Genomic DNA, 22,325 nt, shown 5'->3' on the forward strand with positions numbered 1-22,325 from the left:
TTATGCGACCCGGAATAAATTTATAATCTCGGCGGGGGCCACAATAAATCATTCCGAGATCTTCGGAATCGCGCGAGCGCGCTCCGCTCGTTCCGTTTTCTCCCTACATTTTTACATTCGTTTACGTGCGCCCGAGGACACGCTCGCGCGCGACTTCTAATTTTAATTACAGGTCACGATAAAATCGCCTCTCTAAATCACCCCCGCGCCCAATTTTATTTGCTCTTTACGCGCGCTATATTCACACGGTATAATACACGGTGTATTTTTGCGAATCGCATATTTTTTTTGTCCTCTGGAAGTCACGGTACGGTAGCACTCCGTGCTGCTGGCTTCGCGCATGCAGGAAGTTTTGCGCAATCTTTATGCGGCGCTTTGTACCGTCCGGAAACGCGCGTGTCACTTTAATAGCGCGCGTAAAAGCTGAAACTAGATTTCCTCATTCATTTGCCGCGTCCCTTTTCCCATGGCGCATTTTCGGAGGGGCGAGGAAGGGAGAGATAAAATTTTCTCGCCTTACGCTTTCTCCACAGTGAAATTTACAGGACGTAATTTTCGCGTTCGCAGGCCGTCTACTCTCGCGTGGCGCGAGTCTGTAAATACGACCGGGGCGGACCGCATCGTTTCCGTAACAGGTGGACGTCCTTCTTGAAGTCGCGTCTCAATTGCTCCGTCACCGGAGACTTCCCATTCTACTTTAACGAGATACGTAAGTAGACGGATGTCGCGTGTGCTCGCACACGGCGCGACCATACGTGCGCTCTGCTACCTGCCTGCTGTCTGATTATACCGGGCTCGCATCTGTTTCCCCAAACTGCCTTTATGACAGAAGAAGTCGAATCTTTTTTTCTGACGTTTTGTGTATTGTATTGACGAGGACGTGTGTACTCTCACGAATCACCGGATGCCTTTTCGTTTGGATAACTGTCCTCTCAGGAAAGATTTCTGATACCAGGTAAAAAATATTCTTGACATACTCAATCTTTTTACAACCTCATGTAGTATAAAAACAAACCAAGATTGAGATTAAATAAAAAATTTCTATCTTTACATCGGTCTCTTCTTAAATCTAGAATATCACAAGGTGGTCACAAATTTACTAAATTATTCTGAGGAAATTAATAAAGTAGCATAGAAAGTTATTTTATTCTTAGATTTAAGAACTTTCCATTTAAAAATAAACTATTCTTTCTTTGATAATAAATATGATTGGCGCTATATCGATCTTATTTTATGATAGATTGAAGAGTTATAGCATTAGGTCCAGAAATCTTTTCTATGGGTTTGGATGACTCGATCTCTTTCCTTCTTTTCCCGGTTAAGTCCCGCTTGATTAAAACTAATTTTGAAACGAGAAGACTCTCTTTAATGTTTTTTAATAATAATTTATAACTTAAAGCATTTAAATTAGAATTTAAAATGGTCATCTTGATATTTCGATATAAGAATTTTTGTAAGTCTTTAAATTTTTAAAATCGGTACAAATTATTTAACAAGGAGAGATCCAAATATGTATCTTGCGAATTTTGTTCAATATTAACTCTTTTAATGAGATCTCAAAATTTATGTATGTACGTATAAAGGCTTCCTTTATGACTAAATTCAAATAATGCTAAAATTTAAAACTTTAAAATGGCAGATTTAAGATAGCGCTTAATTCGTAATAAATTAAGTTGTATTAATTTATTATTATTTCACGCATCTCTTTGTTTAATAAATTAGAGATTAATTTGATAAATAAAGATGAATTCAATACGGTAGAAGATTTTATAAAATTCTTAATAAATCGTCGACATTAATTTTTTTCGTGCATACTTAACATATAGAGCTTAATGTGTCATAAAAGTAATATGTAATATTCAGATGCCAATGGATTACAAGATTGTCGCAAAATTTTGAATTTGGAATGCTTACAGACGTAACAGATATTACAATAAACAGCTGAAATATCACAGAATCAGTTCTTATTAAACAGTGTACGATAAACACTGCTAGAAACAGATACGAGTCCACGATAGATGCAGAACCAATCTGTATCACTGCGTTTTCGAGGATACATTTTTCGACCAATTTAAGAGATATCTCGATTGCAGAGTCAACGACCGAGCTGATATCGGGTCAATACGGCGGCACATCTGCCCAGCTCATCTATGGCACCTTCACGACGCCGGTGAACAGCATAAGCGGCTCGGCGGTGTGCGCGTTCTCGTTGCAGGACATCGCCGATACCTTCGCCGGCAATTTCAAGGAGCAAAGCGCCCTGAACTCCAACTGGCTGCCGGTGCAGGACACGAAGGTGCCGGACCCACGGCCAGGCCAATGCACCAACGACTCGCGCACACTGCCGGACCTGACGCTCAACTTTATTAACACGCACTCGCTGATGGACGAGTCGGTGCCGAGCTTTTTCGGCCAGCCGATCGTTATACGCACCAGTTTCCAGTAAGTGAAAATCGCTCGAGAGCCAGGAGATTTCGGCCGCGAGCCGAAATCCAAATTGAACGCACACTATGCGCGGAGCCATGCTTTCGAGCTTTCATCGCGCATCGCCGCGTCGCGTATTTTGCATCGATGCGAGCGTGGTTTACTGTATACGTTACTGTGTACGTTGATAGACGCTTTTTTTATTTTCCCTGCGGATCCTTTTTTTCATAAAGCGAAACGCAGCGAGTGAATCATAACATGTAAATTGGTCACCTCGCGCGTTTAGTTGTTGACATTGTAAGTTGAAATCTCGATAACGGTGGTGATACGATGTTCAGTTACAGATTCACTCAGATCGCCGTGGATCCTCAAGTGAAGACTCCGGGCGGCAAGACCTATGACGTCCTTTTCATCGGCACGGACAACGGCAAGGTGATCAAGGCGGTGAACGCCGAGTCTGCTGATTCCCATCAGAAAGTCAGTCCCGTCGTGATCGAAGAGATACAGGCATTTCCACCAACAGTGCCAGTGCGCGGCATCAAGGTTGTCCGAGCCTCGCAGGCGGGCGACGGCCTCGAGGATGGTCGACTGGTTGTCATCGCCGACAGTCAGGTGCAGGCGCTGAGACTCCATCGCTGTTACAGCGATAGGATACTATCGTGCAGCGAGTGCGTGGCCCTGCAAGATCCGTACTGCGCCTGGGACAAGGTGGAGAACAAGTGCCGGGCGTTGGTCGGCCCGGCGGCGACGGACGCCAGCAGGTTTCTGCAGAGTGTCGCAACCGGCGTTCATGCGTCCTGTCCGGCGAGCAAGAGCCTTAATAAGGACGCCGGCAGCGTCGGCGCTATTTCCGCCAATCAAAACAAGTTTCCGCAGGACTCTCTCCCGAATAAGGACAACCCCGGCGGCGAAATTATCAATATCATGCAGGACGAAGAACAGAACAACTCAGGTGAGCAGCCAGTAACGACGTAAACCGAAAGTTGTTTTGCACGTTATCGCGAAATATAATTGAATTGACATTTCTGTTATTTGCAGGTCCGGCAGTAGCCGCGGCTGATACGCCTACACCACAGTATTCGGTGGAGACCCTGGTGATGGCTGTGGTAGCTGGTGCACTAGCCGCATTGTTTGTTGGCTTTGTAGCCGGTTACTTATGCGGCAGGAAGTGCAGGAAAGACGAGGACGACAATCTACCTTATCCCGACACGGAGTACGAATATTTCGAGCAACGCCAAAATGTGAACAGGTAAGATGTTTTGTTTCAACGGACGAACGAACTTGGCGGAGGAATAATTTATTTCCATTTGCCGCTCTTAGTAATGTCTGCTTATCCACATTCAGCAGGCTGGCGCCCGAGCCAAAACTGCTACCGCAGGAGGAGGTGACCTATGCGGAGCCGGTGTTGGTTCCGCAACCACCGAAGCTCCAGTCCCCGAAGGGTACCATGAGGAAACCACCGCCAACGCCCACGGAGACCCTCTTTCAGTTCCCGGACGGCTACGGTTTCCGCGGAGGTGCCCGCGGCGACAACTTCGGCACCCTTCGCTCCCATCAGGGCGATGCGTATCGCCGCAACGATGGCTTTGCGACCACACGCAGCGTCAAGAAAGTTTATCTCTGAGAAACGAGCGAGGAGGGGGGTGGCCGTCACCGGAGCTTAGGACGGCCAGCGCGCAATCGCCACAACGCGACGTCGGCCAGCAGGAGTAGTCGCGCTGTGACGTCTGGGGGACAGTCAAATCGTGAGCTCGCCGGCCCAAGGGCACTGGAATCGCCCTCGCCATCGTCGAGCGTGTCATCGAGTTCCCCGTCCCCTCCCTCCTCGTCACCCTCGCCCACCCTCGTACCGATCGCCATGAGCGGCCAGCAGCCACCGCCGCCGCCAACGCCACCCTGCAGTTTCATCTATCGATCATAGTTGTCACCTTCGTCATCGTCGTCGCCATCATCGTCATCGTCATCGTCATCGTCATCATTGTCATCGCTGTCGCCGTCACGATCGCTGTCGTACTTTACTTTTGGCTCAGCGACGCGAGGGGATGAGAGAGTGACAGAAGGAGCGCGCTCTACAGTTCTAGCGCGTTATTCCCAAATGTATACAGCGACTAATCGAGAGAAGAGTCCAGGCCAGAGATCTCGCAGTACTTCGATGGATGCCGCGATGCTTTTCTTTCTTGCCTTCAATCCTGAATACTCTTATTTCGCGCGTGGCTTTCGTTTCGACTAATGTCGCTTCGGCCGCAATGAAAAATTAGGATAACAGATTTTTACGTCGATCGAATCTAGATGTTATCATTTGTTTGCATAACGGAAAGGAATTTTCCAAATCGCGAAATCGCTTGTCCATCACGAGCATTGGGAAACGTCGAGTCAAGTAGCTGTGCGTAGAGCAGTTTGTTTGCAGGTTGCCTATTCGCGAATCATCGCAGCGTTATAATGTAGCATTTCGTAATCCTTATAGGAACGACATTCCAGCCAGAAGTGTTTCGATGGTTGTTACGATGATCATTATTAGCTCATTTACATATGCATATTGGAATAAATAAGGTGAACGCAAACATTTTAGCGTAGCGATTGTCGATTATCGTAGATCTTTAGCTCTAATCCGCAAAAGAATGAGCATATAGAATACAAAAAGACGAGAGATTCTACGATTATCGATGCTCGGACTGTAAACTCGAGTGAACTTTGGTGATTAGGCTTGATTGACAAAATAGTGCGAACGTTACGCGATGGTTCGCAACAAAATGTCGTAATCTCCACTATTTTATTAATTGACAATTAGTATCGAGGTTGGTATATTGTAAAGCTAATACAGCATAGTATTACGACAAAGCTTTTTTCATAAAGTCAATTAAAGGAGACTATCCGCAAACTCGAAACACGCAATTTTTCTAACGTTGTAATATTTAATACGAGTGATTGATAGTGCCATTATAGACCACGTAACATTGCTGCGTGCCTCGAAATTGAAGACGATCATGATGATCGACATTGTTGGCCGGATGTTTTTCGCGATTGACCAAATGGATCATGTAAAATGCATTTTTAATTAAGTGTACATAATAACGTCTTTGTGTCCTTATTTTTATTTATTTCGTCTTTTCTTGTAATTTTATTTTTATCTTTTAAATATATTATTACAAGTTGTATAGAATGTTCATTTACACCACGTGAAGATTGTTAGATTCAAAGAGTTACTTGCACGATGGTAAAATATTAAAAAATTTTATTGTAAAATAAAGTTGCCCGCAATTTAATATAATTTACACATTTTTATGTGTTTTTGATGAAAGATGAATTAAGCCAGTGATATTTGTTATACAAAAATTTAAATTATGCATAAAATCGTGGAGATTGCTATATTGCATGATTTAGGAATGCGTTAATTGATGTATCCACGCAGCGGTCAACTAACAGCGAGATTACGCTGATGCTGTATAGGATACGTTAAAATACTCGTTTGAGACGATATTACTTTCTAGTTTCTTGAATGTCGGTTCTAGTTCTGTGTACGCTTCGGAGACGCGCGTTCTCGACGCCTGCACATATACGTAATAAAGAGTGAAGAAAGCGAGAAAGAGAGAGCGGGAGAAAAATGTGAGATGCACTGCGCTTATATGTACATAATACATATATACAAAAAAATACATATACATCAATTAGGGGTTATAAAGACAGGAAGATTGGAAACGAAGAAACGAGAATCAGTCCATCTAATCTGGGCCCGATGGTGTATGTAGACATCTATCTTAAAGTGCTTCTTATTTCAGTGTGTTTAGAGAAGTAAACATGTATGTGATATATTCTATATGACGAGAGATGCTCTCTGAGCGTCGGGAGGGGACAAGAGAAACGTGGGGAGGGCTTTATTCACTCATCGGGTTCTCTCAGCGGATCTGAAATACGAAACGGACGCACGTGGTGATGGAATCTCATGGTCTTTTGTTCACAAGAATTCGTCGTTACGCTTTGTAAATATCCTTTTGTACGGTTTTTTGTACCCATTTTACAGTCACGTGTCACGCGACGCATTATGCGGCGCATTATTAATTTCTGACATCTCTGTCTCCCACAATTCTACGGTGTCGCGAAAACAGCTACATTCCAGCAGATTGTCTTTCACCGATCGCGGAATTTTCGTGAACAATCGAACCTGAACTCTTTAACACGCATACAAGTACACGGATACATACTACAGGTTGTAAATTTTTATAGATTCTATTACTGCTTCTTTATTTTTATTAATCGTTAACTCGTTCAACTTGTTTACTCTGTGCTAAAATACACATCCTAGGAGCTCGCCGAAAAATTATTCCTCAAACGGTAAGACTGAAAGGATCCCCTAAGGACGAGCATTTATTTTTTCTTAGTTTTTTCTAGAAAAAGTTTTTACAATTGTTGTGGATGAAAAATATCTTTTTTTACAAAAATTTGGATCACAAATTTTTCTATTACTCTATTTAAGTGATTACCGTTCCAAGCACAAATTATTCTTTATTACACATTTCGTCAGAGAACTAATGAAAGTTCATCGAAGCGAATTGTTAACTCTATTAGTAGCATAATCGAATAGTCCTCGTGAATCAGCAAATTTTTAAGAAAAAGAAAACGACGATGTCAACATACCTACAGACATTTCATTGACTATCAAACACGTGAAAATTATCCAAACTGCCACGCGGCGTAGGCTTTAAGGTAAAATTGATATTTTGTGCTTGAAACAAGTAGCGATATCAGGAATCATTTCCCGTGGTTGTATTTTCCACGGTGGTTTGAAGCTGCCATATAATCAATTCGACATTCCTTGTCGCATGTACACTTAATTGTCCCTCCCGGGAGTTAAGTAGCGTTTCTAATTGCTTGTTTCGCGTCGCGCGAAGAACGAATCTTTTTCTAAGTTTGATACGACAAACGGCGTCGCGCACCCGTACCCGAACAAGGTCCTATAAATAATTGTTTAGTGATTTTTTTTGTAAACGGAAGACTCAGGCATGATACCAAAGATATTAATTGTAAACTAGGCATCGTTGGACATTGTGATGGTTAATCGTTAGAAGACGCGCACAAAACGGTATTCATTAACAATAGGAAGGTGGCCCCCCTTGCACACAGACTCGGACACGGTCATACACAAACACGTGCGTGCATATGGGACACGCGAGGAAAGGACAGAGGGCAAGACGTGTAAGGATGTTCACCTTGTTAGCGAGTTTTAATAATCATGTTGACGACACACACTAGTTGGAAGATACTCGCGATATTAAGATCGTAGAATTGTACGTAAACGTTGGAATCAAGTAATGCATGAAAGAAAAAAAAAAACAGGGCAATCGTGCACCACGAAATATTTTTCAAGAGAGAACGAGGAAAGGCAAGAAAGGAGAAAGAATGAGAGATAGAGAAAGAGAAAAAAAAAGAATATATGCGTGTGTGCGTGTGTGCGTAAATGTGGGAGCAAGGAGAGCGAAAGAGAGGGAGAGAACGAGAGTGAGAGGTATAGCGATAGCTCGGTGTTCAAAAAAAATCAGAAGTCTATAAGCTTACAATATTATTATCGAGCGTTGATACTTTAATAAATGGAAAATAAGTAAAAAAAAGACGAAGATTTGTATAAACGTGTTCAAGGAGCTCGTAACGTTCATGTTGTTTAAGCCAATAAGGAACGGATTCCATCCAAGACAATGACGCGATCGAGTGTGATCGATTAGAGCGACTTTCGACTCGGTATAAATGAATTCGTTTGTCCGGCATTGTTATAAACGGGAGTCGCGTGTGAGAAGCGTTGTTCGATTTATAGGCTTCGCGTGATTTTTTGCGTTGTTTGACGTGTTTCGCGGGAGACGTAACGATATTTCATGCATTATTTCATTTCAATCCCTCGAAAAAAAAAATCCCGAGATTATTTGTCTGTACATTTAACAAGAGAGGAGTTTAGCCAGTTACTTATAAATTGCAACTGAAATGAACCTAGGAATACATAAAAAATTGATCTCCTCGCATCGAGAGGGGAATCGAATAGAAGTTAAAGTTTGTATGAGATGCGATTCGCGAGGATGTGGAAGCTTAGAGATAAGTAGAAGATTAGTAATGATACATACGTATATAAATATAAATATATAAATATATAAATATATATATAAATAAATAAATGAATATATATATAAATACATATATATAGAACGCTTGAAACGTATATTAATATATGATATATATTATAACTTTTTATAAATATATTTTTCCGTCGAAGTCTAGCCTAGTTGATACATACACAGTTACGACTATTAATTTATCCGATCTGATTATTATCGAGATCTAGCGTTAATTCGGACATCTTAGACGTCATAGTTTTACATGATAGGCGAGTTGTACGAATTGTAAGTCACTTAACGAGAGAGAAGAAGAGAATTAGTACCTAATGTTAAACAAATTTACTACTAGCGTTGAAATATCCGAAACGAGAGTCTTTTTCTCTTCGCTACCATCCCTTGCAACCCCTAAGTCCCTAGCCGTCGGGGGATTTCGCCGATCGGACGTTCCGTTTAAAGTGTGGCATACCAAGCAAAGAGTATATATATATAATATATATAAATATGTGTATATGTACAAGAGAGATGAGAAGAATAGAGAGAGAGAAAGAAAGAGAAAAAAAGAGAGAACATTGTATTTTTCGAAATTCGCGTTTCAACGAAAACTCCATTGCCACGACGGCTAGAATCTCGCGACTGTTAATCATTAAAAAAAAAAAAAAAACGTGACGAACGACCGCGGAAGAACGAGACTCCCGTTTCGCGCTTTGTAATTAAGTGAAAGAAGACTCGGCGAAAAGTAAGAGGAAAAAAAAAATGAGCGGCGGGACGAGTATCGGCGTTTTCCCGCCCTCCCCGGCATGCGTTCATAGTCTGACGTGCGTGAGAAAAACGGTGTCGGTGGTGTTTTTTCTTTTTTTCTTTCCAACGGGGATTGCTGGCCGCGCGACGGGCCTCCCCCGCGCGGCGTTGTAAAATGAGCAAACACTAATAATAATATTAATAATAATAACGATAACAATATGATAATTAACACTTAAGAATAATCATAATAATGTAACGCATTGCGATACCAGAAGATTTTTAAAGGGAAAAAAAAAACACTATAGCATTTATCAACGATAAAATAACGAGAATGTAACATGTATTTTGCTTCTTCCTAATACAGTGCCGTTTACGCTATTTTTTACTCTAACTAACTAGAAGCTCGGCGAAGTGTGCGTCCCGACGGAGGCGGCCGCCCGGCAGCATGCGCTACTTTAAAAATGCCGGTCTGTATATTTAGTCGGCCATATGTATCCTTTAAAAAAAAAAAGGGAAAGAATTAACTATTCACGAAAAAAAAAAAAAGAAAAATACGCCCAAATGTGACTCTGGCATACATTCGTCGCCGTTGTCGCCGCCGTCGTCGTCGTCATCCTCGGTGGTTTCGGAACAAGCAAAGAGGCGACAGGATTCTTTAACCCCAAGTGGGAAGAAGCATCGTAAATGCATGATGCGTGCGTGCGTGCGTGCGTGGATCCCATTTGGATTAGTCAGATCACTCGCCTCGTATCCTCGTGGTTTCGCCTCGTTAAAAGATCAAAGCATTATTCGACGACCATTTTTGTCGTTCGCCTCGCGTTGACTGAAACCGAGGGAAATTCCGCTCCAAGTTCGACAGGGCGCGAGAGATTTACCGCCGCGAATTTGTTTGTTTTTTTTTTTTTTTAATCACCACGATCGTATATTCCTCTCGGCCTGGCGAACGCTCGACAAATCGCAGTGCAGACTCTCGCGAGCGTCACGATCGCGTGTTCGCCGCACGCTACTCGTTATCACGATCGCATGTTATTATACATGTTATTATACTCTTGTATTACTCGTTACAGACGCGCTCGTACCGTGCCGTTCGCGAGATAACGCGCGGATCCGGTATCTCTCCCTTCTCGGACGACGCGAGAGGAGCAGCGACGGAAGACGCAGACTGTACATTAAACGATTTCTAGCGTTTAAGGATTTCTAATTAAGTCACCGCAGTCAAGTCGCTCTGGACACGTAACACACACATACACATAAACGTACACAAGCAAGACTCGTCAATTGATCCGATTTCTGCGTCTCGCTCGTCGGATGTAGGGATCACCTTGTATCTTGCGGTGTAAAACGACGACGGTGGAGACGGCGGATTGCAATTTCGCGGCGAACGAGCGCGTTGTCACGTGGTCATGTAACGAAACAATTAGACGCGAAAGAAACGACGTTGCACCCTTTCCGTTTTTCTTTCTAAATTTTTTCTTATCAAGAATATCGAGATCTCGACATCGACGGACGGCAAGCTCACATTGATCTCGTCAAGAGATAGAGCCGCAGGGCCAGAGTCGCAATTTGGGGTGGTCCTTCGACTTAATTAATTGGGCAGGTTTGTGTGTTGTGTGTGCGTCTCCGCCGTGTGTATTTGTAAATCGCATCCCGGCGCAACACGCCGAACATCGGTAAATCGGAGCAACCATCATCAATCGATCGCAGACATCCATTCTGTGTGGCACAGGGCAGCGTGACGATTCATCCATTCGTTCGTTCGTACACTCGCGCGATTCACGGTAGCGTTTGAACGAAAAAAAAAAAAAAATTAACCCGGTCTATCAAGAAGGAAAGGAAAAAAAGAAAGAGCAAGGAAGAGAGAGCGAAAGACAGAGCGATACTAATAATAACGATAATGCATTAATTACTGAAGGTATATTATTGCCGATTATTATATTGTAACACACGAAAGATTGAGGATATTAATACAATACTATTTATAAACTGCGAGAGAGAGAGAGAGAGAGAGAGAGAGAGAGAGAGAGAGAGAGAGAAAGAGCGAGAGAGAAGAGAAATGAGTGTGGAATGACCCGGCGAGGGGAGGAAGCGCGGCACGAGCGAGAGGAAGTTTGAGGAAGAAGAGATCGGTTGAAAGAGAGAAAGGGTGAGAAAGGAGGCTGAAGCGAGGAGGATAGGTAGTTTGGCAGTAGGCTGATGGTAGAGACACGGCACGTTTAATATTAACAAACAAAAAAAAATAATTAAAAAAAGTAAAGTATAAAATATCATAAACGCGAAAAAGGTACAGTAGTGGTTTACTATTGGCTGATACGTAGTGTGAATGCTGACATAGGAGGAGCATGCTGGCGAAGGGGAGCTTTTGTCGATTTTTCTGTGACGGGTTCGGATGCGAAGGGACACGAGGGATGGTGCGTCGCGCGATTTTCGCGGGACATCCGGGGAAGGGGGTGAGTTTTGGGAGCGCGTGCACGTGTTAAATCGGCTTGTCCGGGATATGCTGGGTACAGGGAAAACGAAGATAGGGCTTTCTTTCCGCGCTATTTTGCCCGTTACACGTCGGTTAATCCCCCGGTTCGTTCGACATAGATGCGGATATTGCGATTTTCACGAGCTCGATATTTTTCTCGTTTCTTCGCAGCTCGGTGCAACGGGGTTCCTTTTCCGTTCATTCTACCGTTAATATCTGTCATCGCGGTTACACCGTTGCGCAACCGTTGTCTTTCGTTAAGCGTTGCGTTCTTTTTTTTTTTTTTTAATCCTCGGAGTGACGTGGCCTGACGCGGCACGTTTTGCGTTTTTCCGTCTAAAAGTTCATGCTCGCGCGAGGGTAAGAATAGAAATGCACAGCCGGGATTTATTAGTAAACTAGTCGACAGGAAAACGTTACGGCGGGGTCGACGAAGGGTAAGGAGAAAATGCGAGAGAGACAGGCTACCAAAGAGAGAGAGAGAGAAACGGAACCAGAGAGCGGGGGAACGGGAGTTAAAGAGAACGGGGTCGAACTTTTGTGTGCGGGAGGATTAGGCGGGGGTGCGACAGGGCGAGAAAGGGGAATTTAATCGAGTGAGAGAGAACGAGAAAGAAGAGAGAATGCGGAGGAACGATTGTAGATTCGGAAAGTCACTTAGCCAGCAGACTGCTGTTCATAGTGCCCTGTTATAGTGGGTTCCCTAGGCAGAGTGGCAGAGACGCGGTTTAAAAAAAATGAAAAAAAAAGTGAAAAAAAAAGGAGAGCTAGAACAGAAATGTGAAAGTCAGGTAGGAAGGAAGAGAAAGGAACAACTTAGGCGGGTGTAGTTTGATCTTGTTATCGGAAAAGCACCTGGAAGATGCGACGATATACTTGTACGGGTCTTCGATCGACGAGATACGCGTCGAAAGTCAGAAAGTCGCGGAAGATTCGTTATAAATCATCGAGACTATGGCCTTTGGTCGTCAAACTATGTCAAACGTTCGTTGAGACTATTCGAGAGTCTTCTCGATTGTCTTCGGAACATCCAATTCGTGTAACGACTCATGTAATGATTCGAAGCCATTACAGGTGTGCTTCTAGCGATGAAACAGCGATCTATCTTCCCGATTATGTCTTTTACTGTCACGTAAAAAGCGGATGGCGAAACCGTTGTGCGAAATGCAGTTCAATATCGCCAGGATTCCCAGCGCGATTCTTCGTGGCTACTTCGAGTTCTTGCGGCGCAATTAGACATAGACGAGAAGAACCGTACGGGCTTTGCGAGCACCCGAGACTTGCGATCGTTCTTGAGATCCTCGTCCAATTTAGGTTCCGGGCACCCGTGGAGAATATTAAGGCACGACGGGCAACGTGAAAGAAAGAGAAGTTAAGCGAAACGGAGAGAAAATTGTTCGGAAGAGAAAAGAGGCACTCCGCCCTCTGCCCACGGGACCCTAATCTATTTTTCAGAATACGCTATTGTGATTATTACTATATGATAACAATTTAAAAAAACTAAAACGACAAAAATACCTTGTATCATTGTTTATTATACGAATTCCGACGATTATATTATTTATAATGTTAATAATCTATATTAACGATATAATTATCGCATTATACCATTATTATATTTAGTACTATTAGAGAGTGAGGCTGCTACGCTTCTGTATTAATGAATTAAGTACTAAAGAATTAAGTGACTCATCCTCTCACCTTTTTTAGACTTTACATATAAATATATAAACACACTTAAAAGACTAAACGCACTTCTCACGTTACTGCGTTCGCATCGATGATTTATACGTTTTATTTTCGGATGTTTCGATCGCCTTTCTTTCCTGGGCGCTACTCAGTCGACGTTTCTGCTTTCGTTGAACCTGTTTGCATTCGACGACTACGTTATTTTATATATCATAATAGGTATAGACTGTACCATGAAATATTAAGTAAAAATAAATTTGATTAGGTAATACGCCATCCCTTTTTTTAGCACTTACATTCCACCCAGCATACATCCTTTTTTTAATTTTTTCGTCATTGACGCTTCTTAAACATATGCGAAAGCGTATGTAAGGATCGATTATTTTGTTTCAGCAAGTCTTTGTATTTTTAAAAATACTTTTATTCACTGGAGTGTTTAACTACGTACATTCAAATAATGATTTTGATTCACATTAAGTCGACTTTTATTTCAAATCGATTTAAAATAAAAAGTTTCTATAATAATTTGTATAATTATAAAAGATATAATCATCGAATATATATAAGATTTAAGTCAAAACCGTAAAAGATTGAGTAAATCATCCATTTTTTATCGTTCAACATAAGGATAAGGTTCTAGTAGGTTTCGATGAGGATACGGGTTGAAATACAATCATGATACGCATTATGTACTTGGTTTCTCATCTTTATTTAATTATAGCACATACTATTCCAAAAATTCATAAGTACGACGTAGATAAAAAAGTACAAATATTTACAAAATACTGTAAAAAAGAAATAGATTTGGAACGCCTAAGGATATGAACGTCATTTAAATGAGCTTCCCGTACGCTGTTCTTACTTTGTCATCGTATATATGACTAGACATATTGGACATAATAGGTAGCCCTCACGAAACTCGCCGGCACAGCGATCGGTGTGCCTTGTTGCTTTCTTTATGGCAGTGGTGGTCGTTAACATCTGAGCGAATGATATGAGCACATAGGACTTGGATATAATTGATCTTAACTTTACATACTCGTAATTACGGGTTAGAGATCGCTGTAATGTATATTCCTAGTGTAGTTTATGTTACAAACAGTGGCTCGTACTTAGGGTGTTTCTTTAGCCCCGATAGGCTCTTGTCATAACATGAAATTAATGAAGCTATGATGACCTTAAATATTTAGGATCAAAAATAGAAAAAAATATTACACGCTGTACGAATACTTCTTTACATTTCGACATGACTGTCTCACGTACTTTGCAAGTGTAATTTTATTATTTTTTTTCATTCAGACGCAAATTTTAGATAAGGATTCCTATTCAACAAAACTATCGAATTCATATTACTTTATTACTTTAAACACATTTCTGATCTCCGTCAATGTTTCTATCTGAGTAACTTTGCTCTCCTATCTATCGAATTTCTTTTTGAAATTAAATGACAAGTATGCCACGGATTTCGCACTACTAAGTATGCTATCAATTGTTCACAAGGATATTTCTTGACGTATATAGCAAACATTTAGAAAGCATTGTAAAAGTAGACCCGTAAACACTACGAGCTTGGATGATCTGATACCTTGAAAGATTATTTACTTTTTGTGCTTTTACATATCATTAATTGGAACACCCACGAGTACACGACACAAGCAAAGTGTCTTCGTGGTATTGCCTCACGCTTTTTTCAGCATAACAAGAGTGCTTCAAATTAGAGAACAGTCATATTTATTATTGGCAGTGTTATATGTCAGTGCTTGGTATATCTAATATGCGTATATGATACATCATATTTATATTAGCATGCACAGAGCCGGAATTCACTCGTAATTGCTCCTCGGAAGAAACATTTAATTTTTTCGAGAAGTAGAAATTTTCAAAAGAATCTTGGATAGAATGCCAATAACGAATAGATACATGAAAGCAATCTCGTTGTGTTAAAATCTGCCGCTTTTTTAATTATTTCTTCCCATTGATTTCGCATTTAATTTTTTCTACTACCGGTGACACATATATATTTAATTAAATCAAGCTGCGTGATTGCTTTTAATTCACAGTTCGGTAAATCGTTATTTTTTAATAAAAATATTACTCTGTTAAAATTCATCTTGATTAAATTTGACATTGACGAACGACTGACAAGTCTGTCGGCAATATATCAATTACTCTTCGCTTTTCAAAATCCATCTCGTATACACATTCACATGTGAAGTTCTATCAAACCGCATTGCCGATCGATACGGAGCTAAACTAATTTTGCGCGCATTAATCTTCCGAAAATTGTTAAAATCGATCGTAATACGTAAATACAACGCAAACCAAATTATAGCAACACACGATTATTTCTCTATTGACATTTCTAACGCTGTCTATTCCGTACGACTAAAAGCTGTTACCTTTACTGGTAGTTCTTTTTTTTTATAACTCTGCAAACACTTGGCTTACGAAGCATCAACGGAAGCCTTGCATGAAATGGAAGAAGCAAACGTGCGCACCGTAATTGCCTCGCGAGTTCTTTTTCTTTACAGTCTCTTACAGTATAATTAAATGCAAAAATAGGATCAATATTAAAACTTACATATCGTTAAAGTATAAACGTTGATATTCGTTGTATAAATCGGATAAAGAGTCAAATATATATTCAGCACATTCCTCTTATTGGACCATCGCGTCAAATAGATTGTTCGCGCTTCTACTTATCAAACCGTCACAGACCTCCTGAATGCAAAAATATCGCGAGCGATACTTTACCTCTGGATCGATCGATTCTAATTTCCGCGTGTAAAAATAGGTTTTTTCAAATGTCATTCTGTATATGCTGTTTTATCTTTATCATTTCTCTGCGTGCCAGCATCAAGCCGCACGCGACACGATTCTTTTACTTCTCTGACATTAATACATACGAAATTCTTTGATAAAAAAATCATCGAGGATTCGGGTGATTATATTAATAAAAATGAACACGATGATTCACGCTAAGTCTTTCGCGCTAAAAAAGAAAACAAAAAAACTACTACATGTTTACCATCGGTATATGTACAAGGCCGTCTTTTTCGTCAAATACGAGTGGTCGATTGCGATTCTTATCACACATAAATATATATATACGTTATAAATAATATACGTTATAAAGTTTTTTTTTTTACGTCTTAGCGGTGTAGAAGTAAATAGGCGGAGATAAGATTTCATTCGTATTTGATATGGTCGTGATACTTTCTTAATATGCATGTCATTGCAGCGCCGAGTCCGATTACCGATGTTCAATCGAGACCGTTCGCGTAATCTCGAATGAACATTTCCGTTATCAGTTTTCGGGCTCGGCTCACCTAACAATTAACGTATCTTACGAGTATTCGATGTGTGGTGATGATAGCTATTATTATATCAATACTGTATACTAAGTATTGCATTAATTGCGTAATAACATGTAATGGGCCCATACAGATCGTTTCTTAGTCAGACGATAGAAGAACAGTCATTGGAGCGGAGAAATGCTATTCGAAATAAATATTATTTCCTTATCGAACTAGTGGACGCGACAAAATACTGTAATATGAATAATTATTGCGGAACTAATGGATTTTATCGCCTTATCTGATAATCTATAACAGGGAAGTAGTAGAGATTAAGATATAACGTTCAATGATCGCACAGCATGGGAGATAGCTCGCGCGATTTTGAAAACGATGTTCGTGTAACGATAGAAAAATTCATGATTGCTCAAAACACGATGACGATAATTGAATCTCTGAAGCGAGCGCGCTTCATATATAAAATATATCAAAACTCTCGTATAAGATGTTACTCACTCAATTATATGCAACGACGTGTTGTTAAATGACACGCACGATGCGAAAAGTTGAATTTCGCGTAAAATCTATATATCACGTGGCGTCACCAAGCACGTAATCTTTGCGCATTCAATGATTAATGAGCAAGCATTTTCCTTTTACAAAAGAGTAAGGTTGTCTATAATTCATTATGCGTATATAATCAATACGAAGCGTTTAATATGAAAGCCGGTTAATTATTTTTTTGCGCGTGAAATTGCGGCGTTCTCGGATTCCTCTTCCTCGCACGGGAGGAATCACCACCGCGTGATCATCGGCGCTCATCAGCCTTACCTCTCGACGCACAGCTCCGCACAATCATTACCCCTATTGCAGTATTTCCGATATTCAAAGCCTTGTACAATTAGATCGCGGTACTAACTTACAGGCAACTGTCGACCACAATTTCGCCTATTTTCAACACAACTTCGTCAAAGGTCGGTCTCTCGCGCGGATCGTTTGCCCAGCATTGAGCTTGTAGTTCTTGAAGGGCTGGCGGTGCCGCCTTGTGCGGCTTCCACGTGAGCGTTTGTGTTTTGAGCTGAGCCAATACGGACTCATCGTTCAATTTGATGAACGGCAATTCGCCTTGGTGGAACATCTCCCAGACCAGGCATGAGAACGAATACACGTCACTTTTGGTGGAGTACTCGTCCTCATATACAGCCTCATAGGGTAGCCATCTCAGCGGAATTACCTGATTTCGATGCTTCATGTACTCTTGCTGATATGGTTCTTTGGTCATACATGGCAGCGAGATCTTGATCGTCAAATTGCTGGCGATCAAACAATTGCGCGCTGCTATGTCCTTGTGAACTAATCGATTATCAGCTAAGTGTTTTAGGCCCTTCGCAGCCTGATTCGACAGCGACAGTATTTGCGCCACCGACAGCTGAGGCGCACGCGGTGGTTTCGATTCGTGTGTTGGGCTAGGATTGTTATCTTTTCGTGAAGCAATCAAGAACTGTTTTAAGTCGCCCCAGTCAGTATGTTCTAAAATCATATAATCGGGTTCTTCCTCTCGACAAAGACCAATCAACTTGACGACGTTCTCATGATTAAGCTTATGGAAAAGATCCAGTTGTCGTTTAAATTCCTGCAGAGCAATCTCGTCTTTCGTATTCGTCAGACTCTTGACCATGACCAAGGATTCCTTGTCACCATCGATCTGATATTTCGTACTATAAATCTCACCAAATTCACCCCGACCAAGAGGCTTCAATTCTTTTAAGCTGCTTCGCGAAACGGCGATTTTGTCATAATTCGACTTGGATTTCTTAGATTGATTGCTACTCTGACTGTGAGCCGTATCCGCGCCGTCACTTTTGTTATGGGAATCGCGGTTTTCTTTCTTCTTATTCGTTGAATTCATTTTATTCCCGGTTTCCTTCAACTCTGTCTGTTCCTCTTGTAATTCGCCGTTCTCCATTTTTTCTATAATTCATAGACATACACATATATTTAAATGTGTATATGCTACATCAAATTATTACACACATTAATTTAATATTAATAACATTGACAATATACCTTCCGTTTGTTCCTGCAGGTATTGCTGTTTCCTACGGCGACGGCGATAACGACAATATAACATAAGACCAACGACAAGCACCATATACCCTGCGGCTGCACTGAGAGTGATCGTTACAGTCTTGGTCATCATTGTACCATCATCAGTGGCCTCTAGATCCATATCTGCTCTATAATTATCTCCAGCTGAAATAATAATTATTCTATTATCATAAAATGAATCCCATTAATTTCCAATTAATTTAAAATAGCGATTTCGAGAAATTATATGTTACAATAATATATACAATAGTGAATAATGCAAGTACCTTTTACATTTAATTGAACTTCCTCTCGCTTTAGTCCACCGCTATTGCCAGCAGTACATCCGTATTTTCCCTCGTCACTAAGATACACCTCTTTAATGTACAAGCTTCCATTACTTAATACTTCGAATCGAGGATTATCTAGATTGTTCATGCGAGAATCTTTATCCCACTGGATAGTTGGTTTAGGATCACCTTCGGCAGCACAGTGTAACATCACCGGATATCCCTCAATTGCCTCCGTTGGATTTTGCGGCTGTACCGTAAATTTTGGTGCGACTATGAACGAGAGAGCACATTAATTTATTATATTAAATTTATTTATTTATTATATTAATTTAATGTTTGTTCAACATTCATCGTATAGGCACTGATACGTACTAACTACATCAATACTAATCGTGTGATTGATGGATCCCTGAGCGTTGCTGGCGACACAAGTGTATCGACCTTTGTCCTCCTCCAATACACCATTAAAGTGTAAAGTGCCGTTAATATCCTGAACGTGTTTGGGAAATTCCTCGTTCTCACCCTCCTTCATCCATTTTACCGTAGGGTTTGTGGCGCCCTGGGCCTTGCATGATACTTTCGCCGTGGAGCCAAGTTCCAAGCGTTTATTGACAGGTTGTGGTGAAAATTTAAGTTTCTCTTCAACCGTAAGAACGGCTGGGTTCGAAAACAAAGATGCAAAACCCGTGGTAAATACTTCACACATGTAGTGCCCTTTATCGGACAGGTCAACGTTCTTGAAATGTAGCGTAACATTGCCGTGGTTATCGGTCACGCGGTATCTTGTTGGCCCGCCTGATTCCTTCAGCTTCGTCCCGTCCTTCAACCAGTGCACGTGTGTCACCGGCGGTTCCATTCCAGAATATGAACAAGTCAGCATTACGGAATCACCCTCCATCACGCTGAGCGACTCTGGGGAGCTTATTATACTTGGTGGGGCTAAAAATAAAAATAACAGAATATTTGTAATTTTTCTGAATCGTTATAGGAATTACGCAATAGAAATTATAGTTTCAAATCAACCATATTCATAAAAAATACATAAATTACGCCTATAATTTTCTACCGAAAAAATTGTATACCTACTTGATATAACTATTTGGACGGATATATCCGTATCACCAGCGAGATTCTCGGCTATACAAGTATAATTGCCGTCGTCCTCGCCCATTCGTGCCCTCGCGATAATGAGCGTGTTATCTTGAACGCGCACGGGACCGGTATCGCTTATAATATGTCCCGTGGGATCTCTCCAAAAAACTTTGGGCGGAGGCAGCCCTAAGGGCTCTAGGCAACTTATTTGAAATTCTTGATCTTCGCCGACAATCGCCAACTGAGTTTGAAGTTTTGGTTCAAAGGCGGCCATCGAAAAGTTCAATAAATCTACAAGTTTTATTTATGTTTTCAAGAAATATAATAATAAAAAGTTAACTAATTAATATAATTAATAATAATTATTTCAATAGTAAAAATAATTATTTCTACTATTTCTCAATTTATCGTTTAAAAGCAATAGCATTCGAATCGATTAATATTATAACAATTGAGACTTTTATGATCGAAATGTATTTTAATTCCATTATTAATTCTATTATTAATGACCTATTATTATTTGATTTTATTGTCTCTTATTATTATTTCATTATCTCTTGTCTACTCTATATTTAATTTTATTATCGGCAGGCTATCCAAAATCTACTGGTGCTTACAGGCAATTTGTAATTCGACCGTATAACTGATCGTGGTCTCGTCCCTTATTCCATGGCAGGAGTAAAATCCCTGGTCCCTTTGATCGGCGAAGTGTATCATGAGTGTACTGTTATCGAAGATCATCCGCTCCTCGTCGGAATCCAGCGGGCCGATTTCCTTAAAGAACCACTGCACCTCGTCGGCGTCTTCGAAGACGCAATGAAAAATGGCCGGTTCGCCGCGCTTTACGATCAGGTTTCTCGGAACGACCTTAATCGTCGCAGTTTCATTTCCGGAAACGATTAACGGGTAGCTCTCGGTCACCGGCGAAGATCCCGCCTCGTTCTTAGCCTGACAGGTATACATGCCGCTGTCCTCGGGGATCGCTCTGTGTATATGTAATTTCTTCTTCTTGATCTCGACACGATCGCTTCGTGCCACGCTCATTGTATTCCTGTAAAACAGTCGACTCGTATTATCTTCGCGCGAGACATACAAATTATCTTACAAACGTGCGAAAATTTTGCGTTAATTATACCGCTAATTACATTGCTGTTACTTGTAAGCATCAATACTACAATCCTTCTTTCGCGCGCTCTTCTGTCCAAAATATTTCGTACGGAAGATCGGTAAACTGTGTAAAAATGATTTCGCGAGACAACGACTTCATTGTTGTCCTTAATTATCCCTCAAAAAGTGACAGAATGGTTAAAAAATATATCGAAGGAAAAGTTTTTCCCAACACGTGTGATATTTTTAACACGTCTCGCAACTGACGTCATTAAACTTTGCCGAATCCCTTATGTGTTCCGCAAGAGGAGGGGGGAAGGGCTGTGCGCAGTTTTACGACAAGGGGGATGATTCGAGGTGACGGCGGAGGTGAAACTAACTCTCGATGGCGCAAGCTACCGCGCCGGGGCGAGGGAGTGCCACTTCATAATTCACCGGCCCGGTCCGTAAACGTCGGGTGTCAGTTACACTAGGAACTTAGTAGTTCGCCCCCTTCGTTCCGGTCTCACCACCCTCCCTTCTTCCCTCCCTGCAGCACCCATTGCGCGTTTCACTGACTTTTCCGGAATTAGTTGCCCTCTCCTCACTCCGGTTTTCGCGCGCGAGACGCTCAGGTAAATGGACAAAGTTAGAACATATGAACATATAAAGCAACCAACTTGAACCACTCGTATTTCATGTCGCCGGAGCCATCGACGTGACACCGGAGCTCGACCTCGCTGTCCACGCGAATCGCGGACGGCAATTTCGGCTGCTGCAGTTGCACGCTCGCCTCGCTGATCCCTGAAACAGAAATCAATAGTGCCCGGTTACACAGTGATCAGCTATTAACAAGGTAAACGTTTGCGGTATACGATGTATTATATTGTTACACGCGAGCATTGTTGCACTGGAAACAGAGAGCAAAACAAAGTTTAATGGAAGGTTAACCACATTACTATGTGCTTATTGTCGGTTACGCTACTCATATTTTTTTGACGTTAACATTGTTCTGAGTGAAAATCGGATGTTTGCGAATCATTAAATTCGAATC

The 22,325-nt window shown here is 41.3% G+C and overlaps 2 protein-coding genes across 5 annotated transcripts in view; one reads left to right on the forward strand and one right to left on the reverse strand.

Annotated features, from left to right (window-relative positions):
- Window positions 1–18,991, forward strand: part of LOC105834612 (semaphorin-1A) — a 254,570-nt gene extending 235,579 nt beyond the window's left edge. Inside the window, exons 6-11 of one of the 4 annotated variants that reach the window (XR_004962405.1) lie at window positions 568–709; window positions 2,094–2,442; window positions 2,763–3,376; window positions 3,463–3,673; window positions 3,745–4,169; window positions 18,799–18,991. Coding sequence is in view for 3 of the 4 variants with exons in the window: in XM_036283603.1 (XP_036139496.1) it covers window positions 568–709; window positions 2,094–2,442; window positions 2,763–3,376; window positions 3,463–3,673; window positions 3,745–4,048 (1,620 nt within the window). In the remaining variant the exon portion in view is untranslated. Of the gene's footprint in view, window positions 1–567; window positions 710–2,093; window positions 2,443–2,762; window positions 3,377–3,462; window positions 3,674–3,744; window positions 11,068–18,798 lie in introns of those variants that run through there. The other 3 variants (XM_036283603.1, XM_036283605.1, XM_036283604.1) reach the window with 3 other exon arrangements.
- LOC105834611 (tyrosine-protein kinase-like otk) overlaps window positions 11,016–22,325 on the reverse strand; it is a 50,548-nt gene continuing 39,238 nt past the window's right edge. Inside the window, exons 3-9 of the mRNA XM_012677237.3 lie at window positions 21,952–22,075; window positions 20,803–21,236; window positions 20,180–20,476; window positions 19,466–20,032; window positions 19,088–19,363; window positions 18,780–18,965; window positions 11,016–18,683 (exon numbers count right to left, since the gene is read on the reverse strand). Of these exons, the coding sequence (XP_012532691.1) occupies window positions 17,632–18,683; window positions 18,780–18,965; window positions 19,088–19,363; window positions 19,466–20,032; window positions 20,180–20,476; window positions 20,803–21,236; window positions 21,952–22,075 (2,936 nt within the window). The 3' untranslated portion in view covers window positions 11,016–17,631. The remainder of the gene's footprint in view (window positions 18,684–18,779; window positions 18,966–19,087; window positions 19,364–19,465; window positions 20,033–20,179; window positions 20,477–20,802; window positions 21,237–21,951; window positions 22,076–22,325) is intronic.

This window comes from Monomorium pharaonis, chromosome 3 (genome assembly GCF_013373865.1).
Source record: "Monomorium pharaonis isolate MP-MQ-018 chromosome 3, ASM1337386v2, whole genome shotgun sequence".
NCBI lineage: Eukaryota > Metazoa > Arthropoda > Insecta > Hymenoptera > Formicidae > Monomorium > Monomorium pharaonis.